At 44.9% G+C, this 18,215-nt stretch overlaps 1 protein-coding gene across 1 annotated transcript in view; it reads right to left on the bottom strand.

Moving 5' to 3' along the window:
* Positions 1-10,928: 10,928 nt before the first annotated feature.
* slc66a3 (solute carrier family 66 member 3) overlaps positions 10,929-18,215 on the bottom strand; it is a 65,000-nt gene continuing 57,713 nt past the window's right edge. Inside the window, exon 7 of the mRNA XM_072498787.1 lies at positions 10,929-15,251. Coding sequence (XP_072354888.1) covers positions 15,160-15,251 — 92 coding nt within the window. The 3' untranslated portion in view covers positions 10,929-15,159. The remainder of the gene's footprint in view (positions 15,252-18,215) is intronic.

Genomic DNA, 18,215 nt, shown 5'->3' with positions numbered 1-18,215 from the left:
TCTCGCAACTATTCCGCTTGATTGGGGGTGGTATGCAACGTGGAATTTTTGTTTGATTCCGAAAATTGTGGGGACGTTTTTCATCACTCGTCCTGTAAAATGTGAGCCTTGGTCGGCCTCTGTGCTGTGGGGAAGACCCCATCTTGTAAAGCTGTGCTGAGTGAGGATCTTGGCTGTCGCTTTAGCCATGTTTGTTCTGGATGGAAAAGCTTCCACCCATTTTGTGAAGGTGTCGATGACTGCCAACACATACTTAAAACCATTCTTGCAGGGAGGTAGGGGTCGTATGTAATCAATCTGCAAATTCGTCCAGGGGCCATTAACGGGGCGGGTGTGACTAAGCTGACCTTTCCTTGCATATCTGTCCGGATTGGTCTGGGCGCAGATTAAACCGTTTTCAATGTAGTGCGTTACATTGGATTTTAAATCAGGCCACCAACAGAGAGGTCTGAGGTGGGCGAGGATTGCTTCTATGCCTTGATGTCCATGGTTGTCATGGAATTGACAAATAATTTGGTATCTGTCCTGAGTGGGGACCACATAAATGTCTCTAACCTCTCTGTCCTGACTAATGGCTCGAGGGTCGAACCAGAAGTCTCCTACTGCGCTAATTCTGTTTTCGTAGTCTCCAACTGTGAGCGTGGCGGGGGCTTGTGCTGCCTTTGCCATTCTCCACACACATTTGTTTACGGGGTCGAACGATAGGTTGTGGGAGCTCATAAAATCTAAACCTAAAATGTGTTCGACTGTCTTGGGTAGATCGACTAGAACTACGGGGTGTTGGGACTTCCGGTGACGGCGGGCGGGAGGCGGCCGCACAATGGAGGGCTCCCGTTCGGGAACGGCATTTTCGGGGCTTTAAGCCCGGTCCCAGGGTCCACGGAGGCGGCAGAAGCAGGGAGAAGGCACGGAGGAGGCACAGTGAAGACACAGGAGGGGAAAAAAAAAACAAAGAAAAATGTCGAGGGTGAGCAAAGAAACGGCCGAAAAAAAACCAGCTGAAGGTCCGTCGGGGAGTGGAAAGTCACCGTGGGGTCACCAGGAAAAATGGAGGCTGGAGCACCAGGGAAGGCCGCACTGCTTACGGCTCAAGAAATAACTAAGGTGATGGCTGCGGAATTTGAAAAGCAGTTGGCGCAGATTGCGAAATGCATGGAGACGGTGAGGAAGGAGGTGAGGGAGGTTTTGAGTGTGCTGGTGGAGGGGGTGGTTTCCCCGGTGAGGACGGAGGTGGCGAGCGCAGTGGCGGAGGTGCGAGAGCAAGGGGAGGCGCTGAAGGAAGTGGAGGAGACGTTATTGCAGCACGGTGATCAACTTGCCTCATTGGGGAAAGAGATGCGGAAGGTGATGGACACTAACAAGGATCTGCGAGGAAAAATGGAAGACCTGGAAAACAGATCCAGGAGACAGAATTTGAGGATTGTGGGGCTGCCCGAAAGAGTTGAAGGACCGAAGCCGACTGAGTATTTTGCCGCGATGCTGGCAAAACTATTGGGGGAGGGGGAGGATCCCTCCAGATATGAACTGGATCGGGCTCATCAGTCGTGGAGGCCCGTAACCAAAGACGAGTGAGCCGCCAAGGGCAATGACTCTGTGCTTCCACAGGTACAGTGTGAAGGAGAAGGTCTGAGCTGGGCCAAGCAGAAGCGGGTGGTGCAGTGGACTGGAGCTGGTATACGTGTATACCAGGACTTTACGGTGGAGCTGGCGAGGAGGCAGGCTGCCTTCAACCGGGTGAAGAGGGCACTGTACATTAGCAAGGTGCGGTGCGGCATTGTATATCCAGCGAAGCTGAGGGTGACTTACAAGCTCAGGGACTTTTATTTTGGAACGGCAGAAGCAGCGGAGGAGTTTGCGAAAGCAGAAGGACTGTGGCAGAACTGACAAATTGAGGAATGGTCATGTGTCGATGTAACCTCATGACTGTATTTTCTTCTTTTTTGTATCACTGCGCGCGGGTGTAGAGACTAAAGGAGCCAATGTGGTATATATTTGGACAAGGGAAGGGACGGGACTTTCACTCGAAATTAGAGTTCTTTGGGGTGTAGGTGGATATGCGGGGTTTGTGTGCTAAAAGGGGATCTTTGGGCTTTCCTAGGGCCGGGCAAGTGGGAAAGGGACCCGGGCGGGGGCCTCCACGCTGGCCGGTTTAAGCCGGCCAGTGAACGGGAGTGAGGTGGGGGCAGGGGCTGCGGCCATCGGAGCCTGGCAGAACAGGGTCCAAGTGGTCTCGCCGGGGTGGAAGGTTGGGGGGGAAGGAACCCAGGTTGGGAGGAGGAGTTTTACAAGAGGCAGTGGACGGGAGGAGCTGGAGACCTGGGGTGGGGTGGTGGGGTGGGGGGGACCTGTGTAAGATTAAGGGTGACTACGGGTAATCCCTGATTCCTTTTTGCCATTTGTTTATGTAAACATGCGGGTTGAGGTTTGGGGGTTGGTGGGTAGATGGGATCGTTGTTATTATGGGGACTGACATATCTTGCTGATTATTGTTTATTGTTGATGGATGTAAATGTGGGAGAAAATGTGAAAAAGGAGGAGAATAAAATTTCTTTTTAAAAAAAAAAAGAACTACGGGGTGTTTAGTTTTAATGTTCCCTGTCTGAATCGTTACAGGGGCTGTGATGTGTCCCTGCTGCAAATGCCCTGTAAAACCGCTGAGAGTCATGGTGTCTGTGGTGGGCCATGTGTCTCGCTGAAACATTGTGGAGGAGTTTAGCGTGGTGTGGGAACCTCCTGTGTCCCAAATAAATTCTACGGGGTGTCCCGGACTGTGCCTACCACTACCGGTCTTCCGGACTTGTCCCAAAGGGTGACCCATGCTGGGGAGTCCGAACACGGTCAATTGGTGCCGTTCATATCTGCGTTCTCGGAACGGGCGCTAACATTGTGGATTGGCTTGGACCTATTCTTATTCAGGGTGCCTGCCTGCTGGTTGCGCTGCTGCTTCTGGGGCGCTTTGCACTCTCGTGCGTAGTGTCCTAATTGTCCACAATTGTAACATTCTTGGGATTTAGGCTGCTGTGGGCTGCTCTTCCCTCATTTACCCATGCGGGGTTCTGGTGCGTCCCAACTGGATGCATGTTAGCATCTGCCTTCTCTTCCTCTGCTTTACCGTAAGCTGATTTTCCCGGAACGGACTGTTCCCAGCGCGGGACAATCTCTTTAGTACCCATTTCTCATTGTGGGCCTCGTCTGAGGGGTCGTAATTTGCGCAAGCTCTCTGTCCTGCTCAGTCGCGTGAGAGACTAGGATTCAAGTCCATTTGGCCATGTTGTCTGGGGTCAAATGGGCGCGGGCTAACTCTCCGAATACCGCTGTAAAATGAATCCACAAGTGTCCAGCATGATGTGTTAAGTAAGTTGGTTCAACGTTGACTGCAACTGGATGCAGTGAAACTAGAAACAGGCTTCTGACACAGGAGATGGTCCAACACTGTTTATCCTGTGGCGTCAATCACTGCCTGTCTGCATCTCATTATATACATGAGTGGATATTATGACACAGCAAACGCTGTGGAGTGCTCTGTCTTTTTCTGCCTACATTTCTTTAGGTCTGCTACGGGGTCTCCTTTGTTGTAGCCGATCGCATCTCGGATCGCTGCATGCATTTCTTGGAGGGTGCCTACTCCTACATTTTGTGGGTCGGGGAGGGCTGACACAACTGAGGGGTCGAGGCTCAAAACTATGAGCTTCACTTGCTCTTTTTCATCCAGGCCGTACATGGTCGCCTGTTGTTTGACTCTTGCGAAACAATGGTGTGGGTCCGGTGTGGGTAGGAACGGTGTTATCTTATCGCACGCGTCCCTTAATTGAGTGACGGTTAATGGGGTGGTGTACAGAAAGTCTGGGTCTCCGTTTGTTGTGGCCCTGCACTGTGTGGTGACATGGTTCATAGGATTGTGTTGTGCCTGTGCAGTCAGGGGTGGGGGTGCTTTCTTTTTCTGTGGTTTGTCCTGTGTACATGTTCCATGTACATACCTATGGGCAGTCTCATTTAACTCCTGCCAATCGGGGCCATTTTCTTGGTCTAATTGGGGTCCAAACGTGTTCTGGAATCCATTTTGTACAGAAAGCAGAGATTGCAGGTCTGCAATTGGCTTTCAGCATTTAGCGTGATCTACCGAGCTCTGCCTTTGTTCCGTCGTGGAAGTGTGGAGTGCTCGTAGGGCTGCTTTTAAATCGTTACACTGTTTCTGTAACTGCTCAACTTGGTGTTTTGTTTCTTCTCTTACCAACACCGTGCGTTGCGTGTCTTGGTAGGCCTTGTCGTATTGCGACTGAAAGCTGTTTAAATGGGCGAGACAAGATTGGTACGCCCGTTTGACATCAGCCATCTCCTTGTCCTTCACCGCTAACTGCTCTCTCAGTTCCTTGTTTGCTTTCTCGTACTCACTCACGTCTCCCTCACTATTCTTATCTCTCTCTTCAATCTCTCTGCAGAGCGTCCTCATGACCTCCTCTGTGCCTCGCAATTGTGCCAAACAGGACACAATTGCCATCGGCTTACGAGCTTTCCCTAAGCTTTTCTTATGAATCTCGGTCAGGTTCTCCCACCAAGTATGCCCTATACTTCCGGGACCTGTTTCGTCGTTTGCACAAAATTTGCTCCAAAGGGGCCATCCTTTCCCTTTGAGATATTTTCTAATTTCCTCTTCCCATACGGGACACTGTCCTACTCTACTGGTCACTGCGACCTCAAATTCCTGGGGGTTCATAAGGCATTCCATTGCCTTCATTGCCATTTCTATCGCTATCTCTGGAGTTTCTACCGAATTTGGAACAGGGGGGAATAAAGTGGTGATGTAAACACAGGTATGGCTTACGCTATTTTCCGGCCTACAAAACTCCCGACAGTTTTACGCAACAAAATCTCTCAGGTTTCCCTTATATCCCTGTTAGTAATCATGCAAATAACACACCTCCGAATCTTGGAGGTTTGATCGGTATTGGTCTTACGCTTGTGGTTTTTCTTTTTCCAATTGGATTTCTAATTCAAAGTTGGGTTCTCTCGGAGTGACAAAGCCACTTCTAGGTCGAGTCCCGGCGGAGTCACCAGTAATGTTGCTCTGTTTATCTGGTTATAAATATGGCGGTTAATATGGTCGCCTTCCTTAATCCTAACTATGTTTCTACTTTCAGAGTCGCCAGGTATCTCTCTATACCGGCACAAGGTTCAACCCGAATACCGATCAAAGAGCCAATACACCAGTTAGTTAGTTCAAAGTCAATACTATTTATTTACACACACAGTAAGATTTACTCATGCACAACAGTACTACAAACTAAACTATCTCTAACGCTAACGCCTATACTTAACTTCGGGTGCCCACTTAGTCATTGAACATAGAACATTACAGCGCAGTACAGACCACTCTAAAGCCCATCTACACTATTCCCTTATCATCCATATGTCTATCCAATGACCATTTGAATGCCCTTAGTGTTGGCGAGTCCATTACTGTTGCAGGCAGGTCATTCCACGCCATTACTACTCTCTGAGTAAAGAACCTACCTCTGACATCTGTCTTATATCTATCTCCCCTCAATTTAAAGCTATGTCCCCTCATGCTAGACAGCACCATCCGAGGAAGAAGGCTCTCACTGTCCACCCTATCCAATCCTCTGATCATCTTGTATGCCTCAATTAAGTCACCTCTTAACCTTCTTCTCTCTAACGAAAACAGGCTCAAGTCCTTCAGCCTTTCCTCATAAGATCTTCCCTCCATACCAGGCAACATTCTGGTAAATCTCCTCTGCACCCTTTCCAATGCTTCCACATCCTTCCTATAATGCGGCGACCAGAATTGCACGCAATACTCCAAATGCTGCCGCACCAGAGTTTTGTACAGCTGCAACATGACCTCATGGCTCCGAAACTCAATCCCTCTACCAATAAAAGCTAACACACCGTACGCCTTCTTCACAACCCTATCAACCTAGGTGGCAACTTTCAGGGATCAATGTACATGGACACCGAGATCTCTCTGCTCATCCACATTGCCAAGAATCTTACCATTAGCCCAGTACTCTGTCTTCCTGTTATTCCTTCCAACATGAATCACCTCACACTTTTCTGCATTAAACTCCATTTGCCACCTCTCAGCCCAGCGCTGCAGCTTATCTATGTCCCTCTGTAACTTGTGACATCCTTCCACACTGTCCACAACTCCACCGACTTTAGTGTCATCTGCAAATTTACTCACCCATCCTTCTACGCCCTCCTCCAGGTCATTTATAAAAATGACAAACAGCAGTGGCCCCAAAACAGATCCTTGTGGTACACCACTAGTAACTGGACTCATGTCTGAACATTTCCCATCAACCACCACCCTTTGTCTTCTTCCAGCTAGCCAATTTCTGATCCAAACTGCTAAATCACCCTGAATCCCATGCCTCCGTATTTTCTGCAGTAGCCTACCGTGGGGAACCTTATCAAATGCTTTACTGAAATCCAAAACACCACATCAACTGTTTTACCCTCATCCACCTCAGCAATCTCCTCCCTAGCTTCCCAGAGAATCCTAGGATAAATCCATCAACAATGGCCGCTGTTCAGATCTGATGCTGTTGGGTTCGAAGAGAAACAGGAGAACAGCTAAGGTCGTCCATCTGGTAGCGAGCGTTGACCTTGGACTTACTTGCTTCTGGTGATGCTGGTGGATGGGTCTCTCCGCCTGAGAGCCAAATCCAAGAGAGCAAATTTCTCTTGGGAGTTCCTTCTTATACTTGGAGGGGCTTCGCGTGCTTTTAGGCAGGCCTTAAACTTGGTCCCAATTAATTGGACCACTTCTCGATCATTGTTATCGATCTTAACCAATAAAGGGGTGGGTGCCCTGATGGCTGGGCGTGTCCTAGATGGCCGTTGGCCTTTGTGTCTTTCGGTTGGGATACTGGTGCCGGGATGTCTGCGACAGTTTCAACTACCTGAGCGTTAATCCTTTGTTCCTCGAAGATGGACCATCAATATGTTAATCGACCCAGAGTTTCGATTCCGTCTGGGAACTGCTTCCCAAATATACATTCAGGCACTGTGCCTGCTTGTTGTCTCGCATTGTCCACATTTCCCTACATTCTTAATGAGCGTCCATTTTGTATTCTGGAAGTGGCCATCCCAGATGGCTACAGATTCGCGGACGTTATGTCCCGGGTATTGAAAACAAGGGTGATGATGAGTCCAGAGGTGGCAATTTTTGGGGTTTTGGAGGACCCGTGAGTCCAGGAGGAAAGAGAGGCTGACGTTTTGGCCTTTGCTTCCTTGGTAGCCCGGCGACGAATACTGCTGGCATGGAGAGACTCGAAACCTCCGAAGTCGGTGGCCTGGCTATCAGACATGGTGAGCTTTCTCGGTCTGGAGAAAATTAAGTTCACTCTGAGAGGGTCACTGTCAGGGTTAGCCCGGAGGTGGCAACCATTTATCGGCTTCTTCGCGGAAAATCATCAGCGGGGGAGGGGGGGGGGGGGTGGGGGGTTAGGGCAACGTAGATTAGGGGGTTAATTAGGCGGGTCCTTGTGGGATGGGAGCTGGTTTTTGCACTATGTTGATTGTTCTTTGCACACTGTTCTGTACTGTTGCTCTTTACTATGCCAAAATGCCTCAATAAAATTGTTTATTAAAAAAAACACTCTCCCTTGCAAGAGATTCCAAACTCATCACTTTCCAAGATCAAATCTCCAAATTCCCTCAAAGCAGCTCCAACTCAGACAGCCTCAACAACTGCTCCACTCCCTGAATTTCAATTTCAATCTCCTTTCCCAAGACTACTTTCCCCTGAATTCCCAAGTCTGCACTCCAGCAACATATCACAGGCACAACTTCAGCCATCAAGCAGAACACCACTGCCCCCAAAGGGTTATTCCCCCCAACAGCCCCGCAGCATGGAGTCACCAACCTTCCACTGCGTCTTCAGCTGTCCAGGGCTTCTCTTGAGCCCTCACTAATTGAAGCCAGTCATCCCTAGCACATCCAATGCTTGGAGCCTCTTTGCTCCTCTCCCGAGTAGTTTCTTTCCTTGTGGTTTTAACCAATGGCTTCTTCCATGGTCTGTCTTTTACTCTCTGTCTGGGACTTTGATGTGTTATGTACTCTGGGATAGCACAGGCTGCAACTGGATGCAGCTTTAACCAAAAGATACTCCAGACCTTGAAGCTAGTTCAATCTGATTTATTGAACCAGCAGCAGTTAGCACAGTTCTCTATGAGTTCGACTCTCTGCTAACCTAAGTGTAGTTACTCTGTCCAACTGATCCAGACTAGCTCTTAGCCACGTGCTGGAGGTGTGATACTGTACATACACCCTGACTCACTCTGTAAATGTTCATCAGTGGAAAGAGGCGGAGTGTGAGTGCCTCGTGCCTTTTATAGTGAGATAACACCCCTGAGTGTCCTGCCTGCTCATTGGTCATGTCCTGTTCTCTGTGTTCATTAGCTGCCTGACTGTATATCATTATCTGCATATCATGACAGACTTCTCCCTGTCCAGGGGCGCCCCGTTTTGGCACCCCACTTGTCCGTCCCATGATGGGGCTTGCACACCGCCCCCCCCCCCCCCCAATTCAGGCGGACTGGACACTTGTCCCCACTCAGATTCCACACTGCTGAATTGCGCATGCCCAGCTCAACCAGCTCCTGATTTGCGCGCCGGGCATGTTGTTGTTGTTGACCTTTGCTTGGAGACACCGCTCTCTTTTTGTATACTTGTCGAAACTGTGTTTCTATTTCTTGCTAGTTCTCTCACTCTGATTTCTCCCTTTTTTAAAATCATCCTTTTCTGGTCTCTAACATTTTCCCCACCTCTCAGCATACCATTAATCATTGCACATTGTATGCCTTTCCCTTATTTAGCCATAGATGGTGCATCCTCCTCATAGGTTCTATTTTTCCCCCAATGGAATATATATTTGTTGAAAGTTAGGAAATATCTTAAATGTCTGCCACTGCTTCTCTCCCGATGTTTTTAAACCTATTTTCCCATTCCTCATGAGCCAATTCTGTCTTGTAATTGCCTTTATGTTTAAGATGCTAGACTTAAACCCAAATAACTGTATGTGAAACTGTACCGTGTTGTAATCCCTCTTAATAGAAGATTGTGCAAACATGCGAATTAGGAGACCAGCCTCTCGAACGTGCTCCACCATTCAATATGATCATGGCTGACCTGATTATGTCCTCAACTCTACATGCTCACCTACACCCCAATATTTTACTGTGAGGTCCTTAATTAATACCGTCTCACTGCACATTACTCGATCTGAAATTTCTTGGTTTGTTCCAGAACGTATTGTTCCAAGGAATTGTCTATGAACTTATCCTCGAGGCTACCGTTAGATTCATTTAATCTATATGAAGATTAAAATCACCCATGAGAGGGTGGCATGTGGCGCAGTGGTTAGCACTGGGACTGCGGCGCTGAGGACCCAGGTTCGAATCCTGGCCCTGGGTCACTGTCCGTGTGGAGTTTGCACATTCTCCCCATGTTTGCGTGGGTTTCACCCCCACAACCCAAAGATGTGCAGGTTAGGTGGATTGGCCATGCTAAATTGCCCCTTAATTGGGAAAAAAATAATAATTGGGTACTCTAAATTTATTTTTAAACAATCACCCATGATAATTGCAGTATCTTTCTTACAAGCCTTTGTTATTTCTTGAAATATATTTTGTACTACAGTGTAACTACTATCAGCGGGTTATAAACTACTTCCACCAGTGACTTCATTGCAATTTCTTATCTCCACCCAAAATTATTCTGCATCTTGACCTTCTGAAGCAAGATAATTTCTGAATACTGCACGGTTATTATTTATTAATAGAGCTACCGAACATCCTGTTTCTTCCTTCCTGTTCTTCTGAAATGTTAAATATCCTTAAATATTCAGATCCTAATCTTGGGCACCTTGCAGCCACATCTTTGTGAAGACTAACATATCATACTCCTATTTGGTGCTGTCAATTCATCCATCTTGTTTTCACAGATCATAGAATCCCTATAGTGCAGGAGCCCATTCAGCCCATCAAGTCTGCACTGACCTTCTGAAAGAGCCCACTACCTAGGGTCAGGCCCCCATCCTATCCCCATAACCCAGTAACCCCAACTCACCTTTTGGACACTAAGGGACAATTTCACATGGCCAACCCACCTAACCTGCACTTCTTTGGACTATGTGAGGAAACCGGAGCACCCGGAGGAAACCCACGCAGACACAGGGAGAAAGTGCAAGCTATATACAGACAGTCACCGGAGGCCAGAATTGAACCCGAGACCCTGGTGCTGTGAGGAAGCAGTGCTAACCACTATGCCACTCATACCTGCTCCCATTATTGTCTCTTTTACACAATAATGTTTTTATTAAATTATTGAAATTATTCAATATTGCACTGTCATATTCTATTATTGAAAATGTGAAAGTATATCCACAAAGGCTCTTAGTCCAGCCACATAGCATTGCCTCCCTAAATTACAGAATGATCAAGCCACATGGGAAGTGATGGGAATGTCTCAATGCATTTGTGTCTCTAAATCAGGTAAATAATTATTTCTTCTGAACAAAGGCAAAATAAATTATGATTCAAAAATAAAGGATCACTTGCCGAATCTACAAAGCAGGAGTAAACCTAGAATAAAATAATGTTGCCATGGTTCCAGATGACTGTAGGCCTTCCCTCTTGAGGGGGAGAGCTGACTGGCGGTGATTTAACCTGAGAATCACTACACCTCAGGCAAGGGGCACGGTTGAGAAGGTGGGGCCTTCATAAATAACCTCAGCCGATATGGGAACCTGCGCTGCTGGCCTTGCTCTGCATCACAAACCAGCTGTCCAGCCAACTGAGCTAAACCGGAGAATAATAAATGGTGAGAGCTGTTCTCATCCTAATCACCATAACCAAATGTAGGACATGGAGGCAGATGGTAAGAGAAGATGAGGCACACAATGATTAGTTCTAGTCATAAATTTATGTAAAATGGGCAATCAAATGAAAAAATATTACATTGTACAAGTGAACTGTCATACGATGATGCAAACCAATATATTGTTTAAGTTCCATGTTTACTAGTTACTGCATTGCTATTGTCTATTTATACAAAACTTACAAATGGATCAAAGTACAAAAGCAAGCTACCACATCCTTCAGTGTTCTGCATTCTTTATTTATCAGCTGTAATCTGTATTATAGAGCGACTTACAGGAATGCAAGCATGAAATTACATTGAAAATGGTTACTTTGTGAATTTTGCCCAACACCCATTTTAACCTAGCATTAGAAAAATAACTTTAAAAATAGTTTGCAGGAAGTCACCACCCAAAATCTCTAGCGCTGCACCCATGGAAACCAATGGAGTGTTTATCTTAACTAACTGGTGAGCCAGCATTTCCAGCATATAGAATTTTCATTTTAAGCCAAATGCAAAATACAGGGTTACATTAAATGAACACAATTAGCCATATTACCCATTTATGACATTGGAATTAATACACAGCTGGATTTGAATTATTCACTTATTCAACCAATAGGATGTACTGTGTTTGTGTTTTTCTTGAATTGTGGCTGTCAAGTGATTGAGGAATTGAAGAATATAAATGGTTATACTTCCCTGCACACCTCAAATCACTTTCCAAATATATAATCCAAATGGTTTTGTAAAGACTTACAGAAGTTTTCATTTACACTGGATCAATTTAAAGCATAATTAAAAAATGTATAACAAATTTGTTTCCATTATTTAAATATTTAATAGTTACTAAATATTTGAAATTCTGGCCATAAAATTAATTATTTAAAAAATGCTGAAATGAAAACTGTATACTTTCCTGGGAATGTTTCCTGTGGGGAAGAAAAATCTGATTCCAACTCTATCCATTAAATGTCTGCATGCTACATTGAATTTAGAATTTGAGGAAAACATTAAACAAAAGTAAAATATGAAAAGTTAAATATGAATTAATCATCAAAATATTGTAACTTCTTAAACCTTTTAGAACATTAGACATTAACTTGTAAGAAGTCCTACTGCAAAAAAATATTTTAAGGCCACTTGTTTTCAAATTTTTGTTTTTAATATTCAACCTTTAGTAACAGAATTTCTAAAAACGTGGCAGGATCACTTCAACACATCTGATCCCAACAGCTGTCAACACTGATAAAATATTCCCTGACCATATTGATTTCATTCTTAAAGCATATGGGATCTTGTACTACTCCTTGTACAGAAAATAGTCTGCGTTTTGTTATACTTTCATATCATCAATGCCTTCTGTCAAATAACAAGTGGGAGTTGTCACAATCAATAAAACAATGCATTACTTGTTACATTACTGCACCATCCTTTGTATTAAGAGCTACTGAGCATATATTTGGAATGAGTGCAAATAAACTCTTTATGAAAACATATAAACTCTATACAGTATATTTTGATTTCTTTAGATTGTATTTGCCACTTTTCCATGCTGTTTTTACCCTCCTGACTCTCAATCTCTTTCACTTGAGTTTCTACTGTTCTAGATATCAAGTCATTTGTTTCTGTGAGTTGATGTCATATACCAGGCACATAATGCCTATACTCCAAACTACTAATACCTCCCATTTTTTAAAATCCTTGGGGGTTTGATATTCTCGTTTCTGTATCGCGCCATTAGCTTCACCTGCACCAGAAGTACCTGTTTAATCTTGCTTTTGTGTTACAGAACGCAACTCGGATTTTGTGCTATTCCAGGCTCTGCTCCCAAAACACCCTGGCATCCAGTATCTAGTCATCACAGATGATACTGTCACTCTTGCTGGACAGCTAAGAGTGCACATGAATTAACACAAACAGGGCTGACGATCATCGAGGGGCAACAAGGTGGTGCAGTGGTTAGCACTGCTGCCTCACGGTGCTGAGGACCCGGATTTGTTCCCGGCCCTGGGTCATTGTCCATTTGCACATTCTCCCTATGTCTGCGTGGATCTCACCCCCACAATCTAAAAAGGATTAGCAGGGTAGGTGGATTGCCCACGCTAAATTGCCCCTTAGTTAGAAAAAAAAATTGGGTACTCATTTAAAAAAAAAAAAAAACATTTTTTTAAAGGATTGAATCATCTTTAAGAAGTCACAGCCTCAATATCATGGTGAGCAGGGGGCTCCTGTCAGAAAACCCCAAAGATCATTTTTAAAATCTCTGTTTTCGGTTGCACCAGTCAGATCGAAAAGTAGCCATGTTACTGAGTGGGCAGGCCTTTGACAGGGGTGAACGGGAGGGATTAGAAAGGTCAGGGGGTCGGGGGAGTACAAAGGACCAGTAGCATTTGAAAGGTCCAGGAAACATCAATCTCAGGCATGCTGCATGGAAGGTGTAAAGTGAAGGCCAGAAGGAACATTAGAGGTAACAGTCAGTGAATGCAGAGAGGTGGCGGGGTGGGGTGGAGGCCTAGGAAACCTTACCAGCTAAGGTTAAATTTAAAATAAAGATCACATCTTAGGAAATCAACAGTACAATACTTAAATAACCAATCAGCCTCCTGTGCCCTTTCAGCTCCATGCACATTACTTTGTATCTAATAACTCATTTTCACAAGATGAATCTATAATGGGAGTCTGTTCCAATTTGCATATTTTTTAGTGTTGCACTTCCATCAGCTATGAAACTGCAGAAGATCAAGCCTATCATACATTCCAAACAAAACCAACCTACTTGATTGTGTCTTTCGATACTTCTATGTGATCCCATTGTTTTCCAAAATGGGATAATTGATCACCCTTCTGTTACTTGTTGCTTTTCATTCCATGTTGTAAAAGGGTATTCTGCTTCACCGCTGTTTTCCTAGGTGCCAATTTCCTCCAATATCTATTCTGCGATAACTGTGCTTTAACTATATACTCTTCCTTATATAACATTTGCTCCCTCTTCTTGGACTATTCCTCCAAAGGCCTGAAATTTATGCAGTCCCAGTCATCATAACCCCCGCCACTTATTGGGCTACTTAGCGAGGCTGCCACCATTGTACTTTGTCTTGGGTCTTTGAGTATTGCTCTTGACTGACCCAATTTTGCATTAGGTCCTTGGATGTTAACATCATGTACATCTGTTTGATGCAATTCTGTTTTCTTGAGAGTTGCTAATCGTGACATAGCTCAGGGTAAAAACAAGAATATCCTCAGTGCTTATCCTGCTGCACCACCACAACATTTCAACAAAACGCGTGTGCATTTAAAGTTACTGCAGCTATCATCACGGGAAGCAGTACACAAAGTATGCTGTAATTCTATATTAAATGTTTATGTAAGAAAAATAACGGCAGAAGTTTTATTTTAGTAGCCTTTGTGAATATCGGGTATACTTTTAATTCATATTATTGTTGTATTTGCTCAATGGAATTCTAGGGCTTTGTAGACATGAATTTGCCACACTACCAGAAGGATATGGAGGTTTTGGAGAGGGTACAGAAGAGGTTTACCAGGATGCTGCCTGTTATGGAGGGCATTAGCTATGAGGAGAGGTTGGATAAACCCGGTTTGTTCTCACTGGAACGTTGGAGGTTGAAGGAAGACCTGATAGAGGTCTACAAGATTATGAGTGGCATGGAGAGAGTGGATAGTCAAAAGTATTTTCCCAGGGTGGAAGAGTGCATTACTAGGGGACATAGGTGTAAGTTGCGAGGGGCAAAGTTTAGAGATGTGCAAGGAAAGTTTCTTACACAGAGGGTAATGGGTGCCTGGAACTCGCTGCCGGAGGAGGTGGTGAAAGCAGGGAATATAGTGACATATAAGGGGCAACTTGACAAATATATGAACAGGGGAATGTGGACCCCGGAAGAGTAGAAGGTTTTAGGTTAGACGGGCAGCATGGTGGGCGCAGACTTGCAGGGCCGAAGGGCCTGTTCCTGTGCTGTCTGTTCTTTATTCTTTGTACTTTAATCAATTTCTGTCCTTGGTTTGTTCCATAATAGAATCTATTCACTCCTACTCTCAGCCAAGGGTTCAAATTGATGGTTATACCACACCATATCATCTATATTTAAAAAATGAAATTAGCATTTATTGTGCAGTTCCAGCATATTTGAGTTGGTTGTCTTTACATCATATTACAACAGAGTAGTAACTAAAGTGTTCTTCGTTGATTGTCACCAATGCAGAATCTTTAATTCAATCCAGAAAACCAGTTGACCTGGGCACTGCTTCTCACCCTGTTTAGTCCTTTCTCTTTCCAGCCTTCCTGTAGTAAATGATGGAGGCGAAAACCCATATATTCAACACAGCAATAACTGCATAACGGATAAGCACTGGAAAGAAAATTTAAAACCATTATAAGATGTGCCTTTAAAGCATAAATACAGACCATGCATAAAACCCAAGCCATTGCTTTTACAATAGAAGTTTGTAATAATTAAAAAGATTATTGTATTTTAATTTACGTAAGGCACGGAAGCATTTCATAGGTGCCTTCTGGGGTCCAATGATGTCAGCCACTACCATAATCACAGAATTGTTACGGCACAGAAGGCGGCCATTCAGCCCATGGTGTCTGCACCAGCTCTCCAAATGACCATCACGACTTAGTTCCATCCGCCAGCCTTTTCCCTGTATCCCTACACATTGTTTTTATTCAAGTAATTATCTAATGCATCCTTGAATGCCTTGATTGATTGTGCCTCCACCAGACCCCCAGGCAGGGCATTCCAGATTCCAACCACTCCGTGTGTGAAAAAGGTTTTCTCACATAACATTTGCCTCTTTTGCAAATCACTTTAAATCTGTGCCCTCTTCTTCTTGATTCTTTTGTGACAGGAAGAGTTTCTCACATCTACTCTATCCAGCACCTAAAAACATCTCTATCAAATCTCTTCTTTGCCTTCTTCTGTACAAGGAGAACAGTCCTAACCTCTCCAGTCTATCCACATAACTGAAGTTTCTCATGCTTGGTACCATTCTTGTAAACCTCTTCTGCACTCGCTCCAATGTGTTCACATCCTTTCTATAGTTTAGCACCAGAACTGTACAGAATGTTCCAACTGAGGTCGAACTAGTGTCTTGAAAAAGTTCAGTGTAACCTCCTTGCTCTTGTACTCTACGAATTGAACGTCATCTGCCACCTATCTGCCCACTCCACCAACTTGTCTATGTCCTTTTGAAGTTTTATGCTGTCCCCTTCACAGTTTACAATACATTTAAATTTTGTGTCATCCACAAACTTTGAAACTGTCCCCTGTACACCAAGATCTAAATCATTAATATATATCCGGAAAAGCAAGGCTCCCAATGCTGATCCCTGGGAAACACCAGTACAAACCTTCCTCCAGCTCAAAAAATATCCAATGACCTTTACTCTCTGTTCCCTGCTATTCAGCCAATTTTGTCTCCATGTTTCACTGTCCCTTTTATTCCTTGTCTCACAGCTCTGTTGTGCAGCACTGTGTCAAATAACTTTTGGACGTCCATTTTACACATCAACAGCATTACCCTCATCGACCCTTACTGGTACCTTTTCAAAAAAACTCCAGCAAGTTTGTTAAAACACCATTTTTCCTTTTAGCAATCCAAGCTGGCTCTTCCTAATCAATCCACATTTTCCATACGACTACTAATTCTATCCTGATAATGGTTTCTAGAAGCTAGCCCACCACTGATGTTAAACTGACCCCTTTTTTGAACAAGGGCGTAGCATTTTCAGTTCTTCTGGAATATCCCATGAGTCTAAAGACTCAATAATTGTGGCCAGTGCCCCTCCCCCCCAACGATTTCCATTCTCACTTCCTTCAGTATCTTTGGATGCATCATCTGGTCCCGGTGTCGTGTCAACTTTTAAGTACTGACAGTCTATCCAGCACTTACTCCTTATCGATTTTGAACCCTTCCAGTGACAGAATTTCCTCGTCTGTCACCATGACCTATCTCCTTGGTAAAGACGGATGCACAATATTCATTTAACACCTCAGCCATCCCTTCGCCTCCATGTGTAAATTCCTTTATTGGTTGCCAACCAGCCCTCCTTTTATCATCCTTTTACTATGTTTATGCCTATTAAAGACTTTGGGATTTCCCATTGTGCTGGCTGCAAATGTTTTCTCATAATCCCTCTTCATTTCTCTCTTGCGCTTTTTCACCTCTCATCTAAACCTTCTGTATTCCTCTTCGGTTCTCGACTGTACTTTCTACCTTACGCCTGTCATAAGCACATTTTTTCTTCCTTATCTTAATTTCTACCTACTCTTTCATCCAGGGTGCTCTGTATCTGTCTGCCCTACCTTTGTCTTTAAAGGAATATACCTTGACTGTTCAGATCATTTCTGTTTTGAAGGTAGACCATTGTTCAGCTACAGCTTTTCCCACCAACCTTTCATTCCAGTTAAACTGGCCCAGCTCCATTCTTTCCCATTGAAGTCAACTCTCACCTAGTTAGTTATTTTTACTCTGGATTCCCTATTTTTCCTTTCTACATTATCCTAAACCTTGCGATACAATAATCACTGTCTCCGAAATGTTCCCCCACTAACACTTGATCTATTTGGCCCATCTCATTTCCAAGAACCAGGTCCAACAGTGCATCATTTCTTGTTGGACTGGACACACTCTAAGAACTTTTGCCCCTTTACATCCCTTACACTCCCACTGTCCCAGTCTACATTCGGGTGATTTAAAGGCCCCATTAAAACTATTCGACAGGGCGTGATTTAACGGAAATGCAACAGAGTCCTGTGTCGAACATGTTTAGCCAGGTCTTTCCCAGTGCTTGCAGGACTGAGAACTACCTCATTATTAAACGGGACTCTGCTTCATTTCTGGGCTTCTACACTTGGTCCCGTTTCATGCGCTGACAAGCTCCGCTCACCAGTGCAGGAAGAGATAAACATTGTCTCCCAATCTCTTGCCCCCCCCCCCCCCCCCCCACATCATGGCCTTCAGACACCCCCAATTCACCAATAAGGGGATCATCAAGCCCCCTCCACCTCATAACGACACGGCACCTGCGGGCCTGGTCCATGGCATGATACCACCCAGACACCTTGGCACTGCCAGCATGGCAATGCTGCATGGGCACCCTGGCACTGCCAGGATGGCACTTCTGCAGCACTGCTAGGGTGGCATTTGGATGGCACTGCCACATTACCCAGGTGGCAATGGGGTGCCAAGGTACCACCCTGCCAGAGCCTGACGATCCGGGGCCCCCGATCACCTTGGAGCATCCCCCAAGTGTCGGTACGCCTGTTCCATGTTTGTGGAAACCACTGCTAAACAGTGTCTGCTTC

This window comes from Scyliorhinus torazame, chromosome 4 (assembly GCF_047496885.1).
Source record: "Scyliorhinus torazame isolate Kashiwa2021f chromosome 4, sScyTor2.1, whole genome shotgun sequence".
NCBI lineage: Eukaryota > Metazoa > Chordata > Chondrichthyes > Carcharhiniformes > Scyliorhinidae > Scyliorhinus > Scyliorhinus torazame.
The sequence above is the reverse complement of the archived record's forward strand: the minus strand, read 5'-3'. Positions and strand labels throughout refer to the sequence as shown.